Genomic DNA, 16,037 nt, shown 5'->3' with positions numbered 1-16,037 from the left:
TCACGAAGTTCACACACACAATTCAGATGTTGCAGACACTAACATTCTCAAAGGAAAATGCAAGTTGTCTGCATTCTAGTGATCTTATGTAACTACAGAGTCCTCTAAATAATTCATTAAAAACTCTGTACAAAACTACAGTCATAAAAGGTAACCTCTGAAAAGAAATAATATTGCATTTGATACTTTCTCATTAACTACTGAACAATCTCTTTCTCTGCAAAGCTTTTGATGTTGTCCCACATCACATTCCTATCTCAAAATTGGAAAGATACAGATTTGAAGACTGCACTATTCAATGGATAATGAATTCTTTGATGGTGCCAGGCTGTGGTCAATGCTGTATGTCCACATGGAGACCATTGAGGAATGGTATTACCTAGGGGTCCATCTTGGGACCAGTGGTCTTCAACAACATTATCAGTGAGATTAACAGTGGGATCAAGTGTATTCTCAGCAAGTTTGCTATTAAAACCAAGCTCAATGCTGAAGTCAACACAATCATCCAAAGAGACCTGAACAAGTTTCAAAAGTGGGCACATGCAAATCAAAAGAGGTTCTACAAGACGAAGTGCAAGATACCATAATTCTGTGAGAGCAATCCTACAGAAAAGGTCTTGAGGGTTCTGGTGGTGGATTAAACGCAATACTTCAAGAAACAATAGCTAAAAAGAACACACTATTTCAAGTCTACTCTTACATCTGCAGAGTTAAAAGGTTCAAGATCTATTTCATTATAGAGTTCCTTTACTAACCAAAGCTGCAAATTTCTTGGTTTAGAAGTTGTGAAAGATTCTTCAAAAGGCCACGAATATAAATATTAGTAGTTACTAACAATTACTTAAAAGTATGTGCTAACTAGCTATAACAACTGGAATGGATAATTATTATTAAGTCAAATAAGTTTAGACTTAAATATTTACATCCTCTAACTCCATATAGACTTCTCTTCCACCTGTTCACTACCCAAGTATTTTATCCTGTTTTATCATGCTGCTTGTGAGTATATAATTCAGAATTTTCCTGGCAGAACAATAAACATGCACAAAACTATACACATTGAGAAGCCAATAGAGGAAATCCATGGGGAACTATGATAACTGAAATATTCTTTATAATAGGCACATTTGAATCACATAGTTACACTTCCATATAAGTTAATTTTGTTGGAGTAAGTAGAAACATAATTCTGAAGCTTGGCAACAGAATACGGAATCTTGATTTCATATTTGCAGCTCTTTTTCTGAAGAACAATAACTCCCTAGCTGGAACATAAACTTTGCACTTGGTTAAAAAGGTAGCTATGTTTAGGCATGGATTTTTTCTTGTAGAATGTGATACCAAGTCACTTCAACAAAGTTTACTTGTGCTTCCAGTGAAGCAAGCACTCTCACTCACGTTTGTAGGGTAATTACAACACTGTGAAAATCAACCAATACTTGTAGCAACAAATGAAAATAGCTAAGAGAGACTGCAACTGTTGTCTTGAAAGCAAAGATTGATCAAATGATAACTGATGAAATGCTACAAAGCTTTTCCTAACTTAAAAAAAAAAAAAAAAATTACTCCAAGTCATTTATGTACTAACATGTTTGAAAAATAGACAAGAAAACACTTCTGTATGCAAAATCGTGATCATGCTTTTAATCTTGAATGGTCTATATATGCATTAGAATACTAGAATACACACAGTTCTCTTTCAAATATTTGCTAGTTACAACTGTGAAAGGCTTTTTACTATCCTCTGATTCTTGTGCTTCGGAAAGACTGCTACTGTTGGTAGATTTATTTTAACATGATTATCTTTGCTTTAATACCATCAAAGTTCATGAAGAAAAACAAACAAACAAACAAAAAAAAAAAGCTGTGTAAAGAACCATACTTTTTGTTACCTGTGAAGAACTTTGGCTTTTTAATGAAAATAATTACTGCTCATTGTTGATTACTAATCAAAGTATGTTTTCCCTTTATTACAACATTAGCTATAGTTTTCTTAAGATCATCTCCCTCAGTTCCATTCCCAGTTTCCTCTACTGATCACTCACTGATCACAGTAAATGAATTAGAAATAGTTCTCACACTTTATTTAGGCATAGTATGTTATTAATTTTAAAAAAGTTCTATTTGATACTTTATTGTTGACAAGTAAAGGGCACTGTGTGTTTTGTATCCCTGATGACAATAGCAAAAAATTGGGAAAATAACGGTAATGGCAGACACATTTTTATAAAACTGTTCAGTAACAGTTTTCTACTGCCAGCTCTCTCAAATTTCTCTTGTACATTTCTATGCTATACAAGATCTTTTGGAAAATTCATTTGTCTCCAGTGATACAATTCAGTTTAGAAACAGACCTCTCAGTTTCTTCATGTCCCTTCTTAGTTTTATTATGTAAAAGAATAATGAAATAAACCTTAGATGTCAGAATCTACTTTCTGTGCAAACAAAAACAAGCTTTGGCAATAAGAAAAATGAAAACTATTTTCTTTCTGTGGGCACTTTGTCCTTTCCAAATACATCTAAGAACTTACCCCTCAGACAAATAGTCTATCACATATTCCAGTACACAAATTTACAATACAAAAGAAGGATGCCAAGGATAAATTATTTCAGTTATATTTTTACATTCTATGTGGATTTTTTTCTTCCTGATAGAGCACTGGGACTCCAATGGGACAAGATTTTCATTTGTTTATTGTTTACTCACTCAATAACCACTTTGAAGGTAACACCTTTAACTATCAGTAAATTATTTTTTGACACAAGGAAAATCCCTTATACTAGGGTCATTTTAGCTGAACACATGTTGATTTTTTTCTTACATCTGTTTTCAGCAGCATTTCATAAATGTACTTTATCTATTCCAATATGAAAATATTTTTATTTCTACATTACCTTAAGTGTATTACACAGTACTTTCAATCAGCTCACCCAACAAACACTGCATAGGAAACAGTCTCTCTCTGCAATATTGTCAAAGCTGCTTCATCCAACCTCAACAACCAACACATTATCTAGGCAAAACGTATGTGCTATACAAGATTTGAACATGCTATTCTGAAGTTGAAACCTGTAGCAAAGCCTGAACAATGAGCTTAGAATTTCCTGGATACCACAGAGCATAATGTTTTCTGTACCACATCAAGAACTGCTACTTTTTAATAACAATCTTATCTAGATACAGGACTAGAAATTGAGACAAGGAAAACAGAAGAGCTAAAAAAATTAGCCACTCCCATTCAGGAACGGTGTGTAATGGAATAGCAGAGACACCCCTAGTGACTGGCCACTAGACAGATGAAGCCTCATTTACTACAACGTTTTGTGATCTGCCATTCAGCCAGTTCATAACCCTGTGTAACATCAACCTGCTCAACCTACAGTTGAACAATATGTCCGGAAGGACGCCATGAAGAACAGTAACAAATTCCTTACTAAAAACCAGAAATATTTCATCCACCTTTCTTATTGTAGAAGGGTAACACATCATTGAGGCAAGAATTTATACTCACTATGCCTGACAATACATGCATTCTTTAAATCTTCCTAGGTACTGAAGTTAGACTAACAGGCCTCTTACCCTGTAACATACAATTTCAAACACTAGCAAGATGAGCTGGAATTTCCCAGATTATCAAACATACATAGCATGACTACCTAAAGGGGGAAGAGAAGGACAGCAGGCATCCTGGAGGACAGCTTTAACAGTCAATGTGTGAACTAGCTATGTCAATCTCAATAAATTATTTGATCAAATATAACCCTTCTCTCTATATTGTATGTTCTTTTGAAGGACAATTAAAGACCTGTGCCCAGAGCACGGTTTCTTTTTTTCACAGACCAGTATTTGGAATTACTACCAGAACAAAAACTAAACCACAGCTGGAACCATGTTAATTTATGGCACTGACAGAGATCAAAGCAATGAATTGAAAATGCAGAGCCAGCTCCATTCTAAATCCTCAAATCTGTGAAGAAGGACAATCAGCTCCTCTGCTTTTCCAGTCCCATTTCTCAATTTTATATATCTACATTTTTAGGATGTTATTATAATGAAAAAAAAAAAAAAAAAAAAGTGTATTAACTGTTGTGGCAGCAAAGCTGTTCCATAAATAGCAAATAACATGTAAGTAGAGAAGTTTAATGTCGCATTCATTGGCTTTATAATGGTAGAGCACTGTGTTTTTATAATGAAAAACTATCCAATGTAATTTGACAAAGTCCATAGTTTCAGCTCTGCAAGGACAGCACTGTCTATTATAGGAAACAGACAATACTCATTCAAAGGGTATCTTAAACGAATTCAACATCAAGATAAGCAGTAAATCAAAGCCACTACTGGAAAACAACCAAGAGACCAGAAATACATTCAGAATGCTACCAGTCTTCAACTGTATTAAGTAGGATCTGCACTTAAATGAACAGACAACAAAAAGTAAAGTAGCAAAAGAAATACTACATTAGAATCTCCCTTTCACAGTTTCAGCTACACAGGGAGGCTATGATGCCTGAGGCTGGTTGTCACACACAGCACTGCTAATTATATATTTTTTTCCTTTTTCATATTTGATTTGTATATTTCATTCAGTTTCCCAGTGAATGCCTTTTCAAGTTATAGAATATATCTGCTCCTCCCTAAGAAAGAATCTGAAAGTTCTTCTCACTGGACCTCTATACTATAGCATTCAATGTTTCCTGTCTATATTTACCTCCAGTAAACACAGAAGATTTGGTCGGTGTTACATAAGCACTGGTTACCTGAAGTAGCACTAAAGAAAAAAAAGGGACTAAAACAGGATCAGATATATATGACAAGGCATATTGTACTTGTACGATTTGTTACAATATCACAAACATGCACACTTAAGAATAAAGATGCCCAATGGTATACTTATGTCACTCTGAAAGCAATGCATTCAATTTATCACTGCATCGAGAGAAATGTGAGCAGCAGGTCAAGAGAGGTGATTCTTCCCCTCCACTCTGCTCTTGTGAGACCCCACTTGGAGTACTGTGTCCAGCTGTGTTGGGCTGAAGGACAAGAAGGATACTGAGCTGTTGAACTGGGTCTGAAGGGCAGCCACAAAGATGATCAAGGGGCTGAAGCACCTTCCCTGAAGCACCTCCCCCTGAGAGCTGAGGCTCTTCAGCCTGGGGAAGAGAAAGTTCTGAGAAAACCTTATAGCAGCCTTCCAGTACCTGAAGGAGGCTTACAGGAAAGGAGGGGAAGAACTTTCGACAAGGGTATGTGGCAAAAGGATTAAGGAGAGATGGTTTTAAACTTGAAGAGGGTACATCTAGACTGGGTATTAGGAAGAAATTTTTTACTGTTTCACTAACAATGAACAAGAGTCTACATGCCACACCCATGAAAACCTATGCATGACTAAGTTTGCAGATGATACTCCCTCAAGAGTGGAGAGGTCTTGCAGAGAGATTTTGATAGAAAACTGGTCAATCACCAATTGCATGATGTTTAACAAATCAAGTGCTAAATTCTGCACCTGAGATGGGGCAACCCTGCTTATATGTAGGGATTGGAGGACATGAGCGAAGAGCAGCCTTGCAGAAAGGGATCTGGAGATCCTGATTTATGACAAGTTGAATCTGAGTCAGAGCGTGACATAGCAACCCAAAGGATCAATTATATCTTGGGATAATCAGGACCACTACTGCACCAGACAAGGGGAGGGGCTGTCCACTCTGCTCTTCACTGTGTGACCTCACTTTCAGCACTGGGTGTGGATTTGGGTGTCACAATATTGGATGGAAATAAAACTATTACACAGCTTCCTATTACAGAGCTTCTAAATGAGAGCTACAAAGATGGGGACGGGTCTGGAGCACAAGGTGTGCGCAGAGTAGCTGAGGTCCCTGTGTTTTTCAGCCCAGAGCAGAGAAGGCTGAGAGGAGGCCTCATGGTGGCCTACAGCTCTTCACAGGGAGTGGAAGGACAGCACTGAGCACTGCTCTCTGGTGAGACAGACAGGACCTGAGGGAACAGCATGGAGCTGTATCAACGGAGAGTCAGTCTGAGGATTAGGGAAAGGTTGTTCTCCAGAAGGCTGTCAAGCACTTAAAACCCCCCAGGGCTCTGGGTGTAGCCCCAAGCTGCGAAGTCTATGGAGTTTTTGGTCAGCACTCTCAGAAATTTGGGTAGTCCTTCGTTGAGGCATGAGTTGAAATCTATGATTCTTGTCAATTCCTTCCAATTCAGGATATTCGTTCAATCTGTGGCTCAGTAGTTCAGGAAGAAGGGTGAATTTGTTGGTCAGACACATGCCTCTATTTCTAACTGCTTGTCTATGAGGTGAAATTTCACAACACATCAGTAAAGAATGAATTTAATGTGAGAATTAAGTACATTTTTTATCACTAACATTATAATATGTAGTTGCATATGAATCTGTAAAGTGTATTTTATTTCATTTTTTCAAATGAAAATAGAGATATCGTCTCTCTCTTTTTGAAAAGCCTTGATAAAAATTTGTGGAACGCTAATTACACCGTCCAAGGTTTTCTAACATATCTCTATCAACCATATTTTAGTAACTCAAGCATATTCTTGAAGTGTACTTTACGAAATAAATAAATGCCCAATACAGGCGATGGTCATTATCCTTTGAACAGCAACCTGAGAACAGGAAACTTGCACGTACAAAATAATTATCACGGAAGAAGTATTTATCAGAGCAAAGAATAACTATTCTATAATTTGAGGATAAAATTCAATTTATAAGGGAACAGCCTTTTATCGGATTTGACTTGTATGTTTTTGACATATCTTACCAGAGAACAAAATACCTTCACATGCTGGAAAGTAAGCAGTGTAGTCAACATTTTTCCTTGGAGTTTCTATTACTGTACTGGGACGTTTATTATTAGCCAAACCTTCGTACTATTTGAGTTTCTGAGACTTCTGAAATAAGGCAGTGTAACACAGAACAGTTAAGGGCTGGAAGGGACCTCTGGTGGTAATCTGGTCCAGTCCCTGCTCAAAGCAAGGACATCCAAAGCAGGTTACCCAGAACTGTATCAACGCAGCATCTGAAGATTGCCAAGGAGGATATCCCACAAACCACTCTGGGCAACCTGTGCCAATGCTTGATCACCTGTACAGCACAGAAGCGCTTCCTGATGTTCACAGGGAAGCTTATGTGCTCTAAATTGCACCCACTGTCTCCTGCCCTGGTGCTGGGCATCAGTGAGAGAAGCTTGGCTCCATGCTCTTTACACCCTCTCTTCAGGTATACACGATAAGATCATTCTGAGCCTCCTCTTCTCCAGGCTGAGCAATCCCAATCTTGACATTACCAATGCCATTGTTAAGATTTTACCACACAAAACGTAAGGTGCTAGCAGACCAGGAATCAAATGAAACTTAAACAATCCTGATTCCACTCTCAGGACCTGTAAGATCATATTGAGACAACTTGTTTCCAAAACACCTATAACATGTTCAAGGAAAAACTGGATGTTGTGTTGAGGGACATGGTTTAGTGGGAACTATTGGTAATAGGTGAACAGTTGGACTGGATGATCTTTTAGGTCTTTTCCAACCTTGGTGATTCTATGATTCTATGATTCTATGTAAATTGGCACTACCTAAGAATATCCAGGAATATATAATCATGAATTGTCAAAAAAAAAAAAAAAAAATTTTTGGAGAGTAGATTATTCTCTAGAAGGTGAGCAAGATAATTCTTCTTAGGTAAACCAAGACTGACAGAGAATTTGTAAAGAGGAAAAAAAAAAAAAAAAAGACTGTAAATACTACTCTCAATAAAATAAAATCTACTCAACAGGAAACACTGTTTATAAAACAAAAGCAAGTAAAAGAAAGCAAGGTCTGCTTATTTCAGATTTAACTCCATCTGAAAGGTGTTTCCCCTCCAGATGGACATGAAAATCAAGCAAGACCACAACTTAACGGGGATTTTTAGAAGTACCAAGAAAATTGATTTCCAGATTTTTATCTCATTTGGGGGACTTAGGTAATTACGCCTATGTTCACAGAATCACAGAATGGCCCAAGTTGGAAAGGACCTCAATGATCATAAAGATCCAATACCCTGCCACACACAGGGCCACCAACTTCCTCATTTAATACCAGACCAGGCTGCCCAGGGCCCCATCCAACCTGGCCTTGAACACCTCCAGGGACGGGGCATCCACAACCTCTCTGGGCAGCCTGTTCCAGCACCTCACCACTCTCTGTAAAGAACTTTCCCCTGACATCCAATCTTCCCTCCCTCAACTTAAAACCATTTCCCCTTGTCCTGCTGTTTCTACCCTTTCAAAAGAGTTGAGTCCCCTCCCCTTTAGGTACCGGAAGGCTGCAATGAGGTCACCACGCAGCCTTCTTCTTTTCACCACACTGAACAAGCCCAGATCTCTCAGCCTGTCTTTGTAGGGAAGGTGCTCCAGCCCCCTGATAATTTTGTGGCCCTCCTTTGGACACTCCAACAACTAAAGAGATGTGATCCAACTCAGCCCTTCCTTCAGTCCAGAAGCAATACAAGAGCACGAACACAGGTCCGGACCCCAGACAGGGGATGTCCTGCTCTGCTGCCATTTGCTAGCCCCTTGGGCACTGCAATAGTCAATGCATGTAACCCACTTCAAGTGCTGATGGGCTCTGGTAACTAATGGTGTTTCTCACTCACTAAGGGTTAGAAGCAAATTTCATTCTGAATAATCACAAATATTTGCTGAGTCCAAATTATTTATGAAAATTCTTTTTTCTTTTTTTTTTCTGTTAAACAGACTGTATTATTTTGGTGAACAGTGGTTATCACATTCAGCTCCACAGGTGGCCTCTGGCTTTTTTGCAACTGAAATCTAAACAGATAATATATAAGAACACTAACATAGACCAGACCCCACAGCCAGCTTAAAGAACAAGATGGATGTAATTGACAGTGATAGCAAATGACATATTTACAGATCAGATCCATAGCAAGAGCATTTTTCTCACCAAAATGTAAAGAAAATGAGGATTGTGGAAGTAAGATTTTATTTTATTTAATCAGGCCAGATTTCTTGTACATGGTTCCAAGAGGCCTATTAATATTTTTCGCTCCTACCCTATTTTTTTTTTTTTTTTTTTTTTTTTGAGTAAAGCCAGTCTTTGATCAGTGATAAAGAGCCTCAAGATTGAATATGGTAGTGGACAAATAGTCTTACTCCTAGTATTTAAAAAAGAAGAAAGCAGGATGAAAGGAAAAGGAAAGGAGGAGGGAAGGAGGAGGAAAGCAAAGAAGGAAAAAGGGAAAAAAACCAACACGTAACAACCCACACAACTCTCGTATAATTTTAGCAGATGCAACCACTGCTAAAAATATATCCTATTTTGACTTTTTTTCCTTCCAACTTAAAGGTCTAAAAACTGCAATTAACAGCTCAGTACAATATTTTCAGCTTTTTTTAAGTGCTCATTTTAATACTAAGTGATATTTACTGCAGTCTTAATGCTTTACCCAAATTTAGCAAGAAGTCATAAATAAATCCCATACAGACAAGCAAAGCATGCTTTTAATTTCCTGAAAATTGTTGTATTTGCAGTTGTATTCCAAAATGATGGTACAGACTTTAACAAAATCACTAGTGTAAGGATTTTAAACTTAACGAAATTGACAGGAACTGAAGAAAGCCAAGGCATGTCAATTCAAGAAAGCTAAGTTTATCCAGCTGTTCAAGATGTAATTAACTTTTCCTGTATTTTGTCTGTAGAGATAAATTAAGATTCTTCTTACTGAAAATACTATTAGAAAGACACATTTCCTTACTAGGTCAGACATCTGAAAACAAACACAATTATCAAAACATGATCTATTTCTGAAAAGCAAAAAGAACAACACATTTTAAATGGGATAACAGCGTAATACTTGGATAGAATAAAGAACAAGATGGAAAACTTAAAATATTGTCCCCTAGCTATATCGCATTTTGCAGTTGCAAATAATCACTACAAAATTGTTTTCCCTGCAAACACATCACAACATTTTGGTTGTTACTGGGCAGGAAAACTAGCACAATTTTTTTTTTCAGTGTACTAATTCATTGTGAGTAATTCAATGCAAATAAAACAGCCCACTAACTCTACTAAAATTAGGTTCTGTAAAGACAGACAAGTTCTTCAGAAAAAGAAAAGAAGAAGTGAAAACTCTTGCTAAAAAATTGTTCACTTCTATTCATAAGGGCAACAGATAGCATCACACCGTATGCACCAATTTAATCTGCAATTTATAAAACTCACTTTTAAAATATTTTCTATCACTTTCAGTGGAAGTTTAAATTTTCCAGCAAAAACCTCTCAGAAAAGCAAAAGATCAATTCAATAAATATGTAAGTTGCTTTGAAAGTTATGCCTCCTTTTAAGTTCCACAGAAACTGCAGCAGACACCACTCACTATTTGACAGAGCAAATTCTCTGCTACAATACACTATTTTTCAAAGGTCACCACCATTAGCTGTGTGCAGTCTTCAAACTGGTATGAGGCCTGGTGTGAAAGGCTGTCTTCCTCTGACCTGACAGTGGAAGTTCAAGTCTTCAGTTTAGTCAGCATCACAATTTAGCAGTCAGAGTTGATCGTTTCTCTAGATTCCAGGAAATCTAGAAGGATCATCCCCTTTTTGTCTGTCAGAACAAATAGTACATACCACTTTAACTGCTAAGAGCTGCATCTTGAACTTTTTTCTACAGCAGGCAATTTATGCTGTCACTCCATGAACTACTGGTTTGACTTTGGCTTGTAGTGGTGACACACCATAGCTCATCACCAGTAATGATGTGATCCAGGAAACTGTCACCTTCAGCCTCATCCTGTTTCAACAGGTCCCGAGAAACTCGAATGTGGTGTCCTTCTATTCCCAGATGAGCCTTCATTGGATCTACCTGGAGCAAACTGATATTTCAATGTTGCCACCATTGTTTCCAACATACTGAAGCCAATATTATGTTTCTGTTGCCTGGTTTTGATCTGCTGATTCATGAAAAGAGCTAACTGAGATGCTCTTCCTTTTGTACTGTGACAGCTGAGCATGGCCACTGGAATTCTGCGTGTCTTTTACACTGCAGTTACCACTGCTGAAACTCAACACTCACGCACCGCTGTGCTCACAAACACTGTTTGGTCTCCATAAATCTTCAGCAAACATTGATGAACGTCACTGGGTGCCTTTTTTTCTGCATGGAGGAATTCAATGACACACCTTTGATCCACATGCACTTAATAGTCAGACGTCATTTGTCAGACTGCCATGTGTTACATGGCAACAAAATGTAATGAGATATCAGTGGGAAGGTTCAACCTCTACTGCCACAACACTAATATCCACCCCAGATGTTGTGGGCCAGCATAATAAAATAGGAGGCACTATTTTCAGAGCAGCCCTCATAATTTTTGCATAATGTGTTCAAAAAACAATATCTCAAATACATACACAGAAGGAATACGTGAAAAGGCTGAAAAACCTACATACATATCATATATACGTATGAATACATGACCTGAAATGAAACATGGGAAGTGATATCTCATTTTCCTTCTTCAATCCTGAACAACAAATTGCCATTATTTTGTTTGTGTAAAAATAAATGGGAAGATGGACAGATACCATCTAGCCAAAAAAACAGTAAAAAAAACTACTGACTGTTCATTTAGTGTTTTAATGCAGGAATGGAAAAAGGGGGTGTGAGGGAGAGAAGGAATGGGGGAAAGCCCAAGAATCTTTCATGCAGCTTTTACAAAAAGATGCTCTTTCAGCATCTAGCAAGGGACATGTTCAAATTCTTTCTCTTTTCCAATCTGCAGTTTTGTCTATTAGATGTTACTAAAAACTTTTCTATCCAGATATTTCAATGACCTACATTCTAAAGTACTAAAGCTATTTACTCACATTTTCATGCCTCTTTCTTGACAAACAGACTATAGAGAGCATAAGAGAAAACACTCCTAACTTTCCTAAACTTCAATATATTCACTGTTACCATAGTGGCCCACTGTAAAACTTTCAGGCAACACCAACAATTTGCTTACATTCTCAGTATTTAAAACACTTTCAAAGGAACTTTAATTAAGCTGAAGATCGTCTTACTGTCTTATCAAATTAGAAGTAACACAAAACATCAAACTCTTTCTAGTTATTTAGTGAAAAATGCCAAAATGCCTAATGTGAATACTTCTTCAGGTCTGGATTTTTCTCTCTTTAAAAAAAAAAACAAAAAAAACAAACAAAAAAAAAAAAAAACAATTGATTGCCCCCATTTAACCACAGCTCATGAAGTATTTCCAGTAACTTCAGTCCAATAAAGGATTAGAAATAACTTACAGCTACAAAATCCTCCTAAAAATCTTACAGTGGCTAAGTGAAACAACATGTTGCTTCATGCTTTGCAGTCCAATAAAAGGACAAGTTGCAGCATGAAACAGTGCTCACTGAAGGAAATTATTTATTCATTTCTAGATATTTTACTTCTCTTTTTTTAACCAAGCCTTGAGGTTCTACTTCATTTCAAAGGCAATTAAATATTCAAGCATACAAATATCTCCATGAAGTGCCTAATTAAAGACTTATTCTTCAGTAGTCTGTCAGTTACCTGCGAAAAGAAACCGGTTTTCACCCATTAACATTCAGCCAAGTCAAGATCTGACCTAATATTATTAGGTGCATACAGACCCTCCTGAGAAACAACATATTTCTCACTGTTTTCTTTTTGCAGTGTGCTGTTTTTTCTTGTTTTTCTCTGTGTGTTTTTGTTTTTCTTTCCCCGCTCTATTTCCAATTCTACGGCCATTAGTTAGGATTCAGTTTTAAAAAGGAAAAATGTTTTATACTCTTCTTACATCAGAAAATCTCAAAACTTCAAGGGATGAAACATGTTGCTTATACAAATCAAATATATGAAATAAATGTTTCAAACTTTGTATACTTTATTTCTGTTTCTGATAAAGAACTTGCAAAACCCTTTTCAAAACCAGTTATATTGTATCTTATCAGTATAGCTGCAGAAATGCAATGATCTGATGGAGAATTTAGTGTAGTTTACAGAATAATTGCTACCATCAAAAATTGGTACAAATCAATTTGAAATAAAATTCCAAACTACTGACAGTTCTTTCTATGCCAGAACAAATGCACATTAACAGAAAGAGGAGTTCCAAAGAATAGATTTGATTGATACTTCATGAAAGCAGTCACCTAAAAAATAAGGAGGAAAACGTTACGGTATTTATTGCCTTTTTTGCTTCAGTATATAATGTTATTGATTGATATGCAGTAGTCTAGTCATCTGAGGTGGTGGACCATAACTAGGAGAGCAGCAACTTCTCATCTGCAGTCACTGAAATTCTAAGGTAACAGTTCTATCAGCTGAATGTCCACAAATTAACAGGGTCTGATGGGATTCACCCCAGAGTACTGAGGGAGTCACTTGATGCTGTGACTGTCTAGACTCCTCTCAATAGTTTACCAAAGTTTTTGAGAGCCCGACGAGGGCCCTGCTGACTAGGAAGCTAGCTAGTGCTATACCCAGCTACATAAAGTACACCAGGGTATGCCCAGAAAACTACACATCTGTCATGTAAACTCAGTCCCTGAGAAAGTTATTGAAAAGATTATCCTGGGGGATACTGAAAGGCATTTAAAGAGCACAGCCCTGCCTTACTAATCTGATCTCTTATGTTAAGATCACCTGGTTGGTGGATAAAAACAAGGTGTCAGATGTCATCTTTCTGGATTATAGTTACAGTTCTGATAATGTCTCCCAAAGCATCCTTTTGGACACATCATCGAAGCATGAGATAAACAGATTCATTCCACAGTTTGTGAGGAACTGGCTGAACTGCGGAGGTCAACAGGCTGCAAATGGCACTACATCTGGCTGGTCAGACACTAGTGGTGCTTATCAGAGCCATTCTAGGGCCAGTTCTATTCAATATTTTTATCAATGATCCAAATGCTGGAGTAGAATGCACCTTCAGCAAGTTTACTAACACTAAACTGGGAGATACTGTTGGACAAAAGGCCTTGCAGAGGAATCTAGACAAACTGCAACACTGGGCAAGCAGCAATGGCATGAAACTCAACCAAGGTAAATGCTAGGTTCTGCACTGGGATACAGTAATGAAAAATTGTATTAACTAAACCAAACAGAAAAATGCAATAATAAATTCCAAAGGACTTGAGTGTCACAGAACAACCCATCCTTTATAAAAACAGCAGGGCAAGTAACCTCTGTTGCAGCTGAGACATAGCTTTTTTTCTAGCATTCTAAAAAATCAAGTCCAACTCTTTGAGGCAAATTCTGAAGAAGTAATGCATCATGAGTCATACTTACCAATATAAACATTTGTGGATATCTTTCTACCTATCAAGCCTTAACCAAGCATGTTGATTTAATCTTTTACAGATTATGTTTTAAAAACATTGTTTAAAGGATAGTTTACATACCCATCTCATTAATAGTTGCTCTTGCTTTTGAGACAAAAGAACCGACTTCGCTTGAATGCATTTTCGCTCTTTCTTTAAGGTCAGCGCCTGTAAGTGACATTTCACATACATGTTAGCAAACTGTATGCAGTACTGTACACTTGTTTTTAGAAGTGAAATATAGCCGTGTATTAAAAAAAAAGTCTACTTTGAGACATTAAGGATTCAAATTGGTCATTTCATTCATTCATTCATTTTCCACAGATTGCAAGGAAAACAGGATTTCATCATAAGAAAAAGTCAAATTACACAGCAGATTTTCATTAATTTTGCTCTTTGCAGTGGTGTTACTTCTTCTCATATTAATAAACAATAAAGCTAGGTTAACACTTCATCTGACATGTACTTCTATTTTCTCATCTGTGTCACAAAGTATAATAGTTACGCCATTTTCTTATTGTGTCCTTGTTGCTATTCTTTTACTGGAATATGAAGAAGTACTTAGGATGCATATTTCTGCAGTAACAGACAATATTTATCTAACTAAAAACTTCTACACTGAGCCAAGTACAATTCTCAACCAAACAATCAATTAAAAAAACAACAAAAACAAAAAAAACCAAAAAACAACAACAACAACAACAAAAAAACAGTTTTATGTTTCTCTACCCTAAGAATGAAAATACCAGGAAAATGCATCAGACTTCAGCTGAGTCAAAAATTTAACTCTGACTTAAAACTAAGCAGTCCTATGTTCCTCTTTTGTATCTTTCTGGACTTAATTCTGGACTTAATTTTTATAAAATGAAAAATTAAAAAATAAAAGAATATCTATATGACACTAAAGTGTCTCATTTCACCTTTGTTATTCTATGTATGTCAATGAGGCACACATTTGCATGCTTCCCAATAAATAACATAATGTAGCATTCATAACATCAGATATCTTTTAAAACACTCCATGGAACTGATGTACTGCAATTGAAAAGAGAGGGCAGTTAAGCAGTGTACACCTGAAATGGCAGTCAAGTGCGCGCTGCAGCAAAATGCTAGAACTCTTTACAATTGCTACCTTAGTAATTCAAAGTGCATACAAAAATCTTGACAGGAACCTCAAAGGCAAACAAAATTGGCATTCATAAATCTGAACTGACATTCAAGTAATACAAAGCTGCAAACTACCTTCACAAACGTATTATTATATAGAGTTCTGCTACTGAAAGGATCTTTACAAAACTCAGTGACAATACCTACTATAAAAGTTACTGATATAGGAATTGAATAACTAAAACATTTCTATTTCAATAGTTAATGTTTGGGATTTGCTTTTAGGACTTTGTCTAAAAGCATACTACTACCTATATAACAAGATGCCGATACACTGAAATCCTGCTCACATGGCATGCCATTGAAAAGTAATTTTCAAAGGAAAGGCTGTGGACCAAAAAATCTACATGGTCCCTCACCACATTCTTCTCTCTAAATTGAGGAGGTATGTATTTGAAGAATGGACTGTTTGATGGATTAGGAATTGGCTGGCTGGACGCAGCCAAAGGGTTGTGATCAATGATTCTGTACCAGGGTGAAGGCCGGTCACAAGCGGT

The 16,037-nt window shown here is 36.9% G+C and overlaps 1 protein-coding gene across 1 annotated transcript in view; it reads right to left on the bottom strand.

The window, feature by feature from the left end:
* Window positions 1-16,037, bottom strand: part of AUH (AU RNA binding methylglutaconyl-CoA hydratase) — a 118,294-nt gene that overhangs the window by 61,659 nt on the left and 40,598 nt on the right. The window contains exon 5 of the mRNA XM_048932527.1: window positions 14,455-14,541. Coding sequence (XP_048788484.1) covers window positions 14,455-14,541 — 87 coding nt within the window. The remainder of the gene's footprint in view (window positions 1-14,454; window positions 14,542-16,037) is intronic.

Source organism: Lagopus muta, chromosome Z (genome assembly GCF_023343835.1).
Source record: "Lagopus muta isolate bLagMut1 chromosome Z, bLagMut1 primary, whole genome shotgun sequence".
NCBI classification, from domain to species: domain Eukaryota; kingdom Metazoa; phylum Chordata; class Aves; order Galliformes; family Phasianidae; genus Lagopus; species Lagopus muta.
This window is presented reverse-complemented; position numbering and strand designations above follow the sequence as displayed.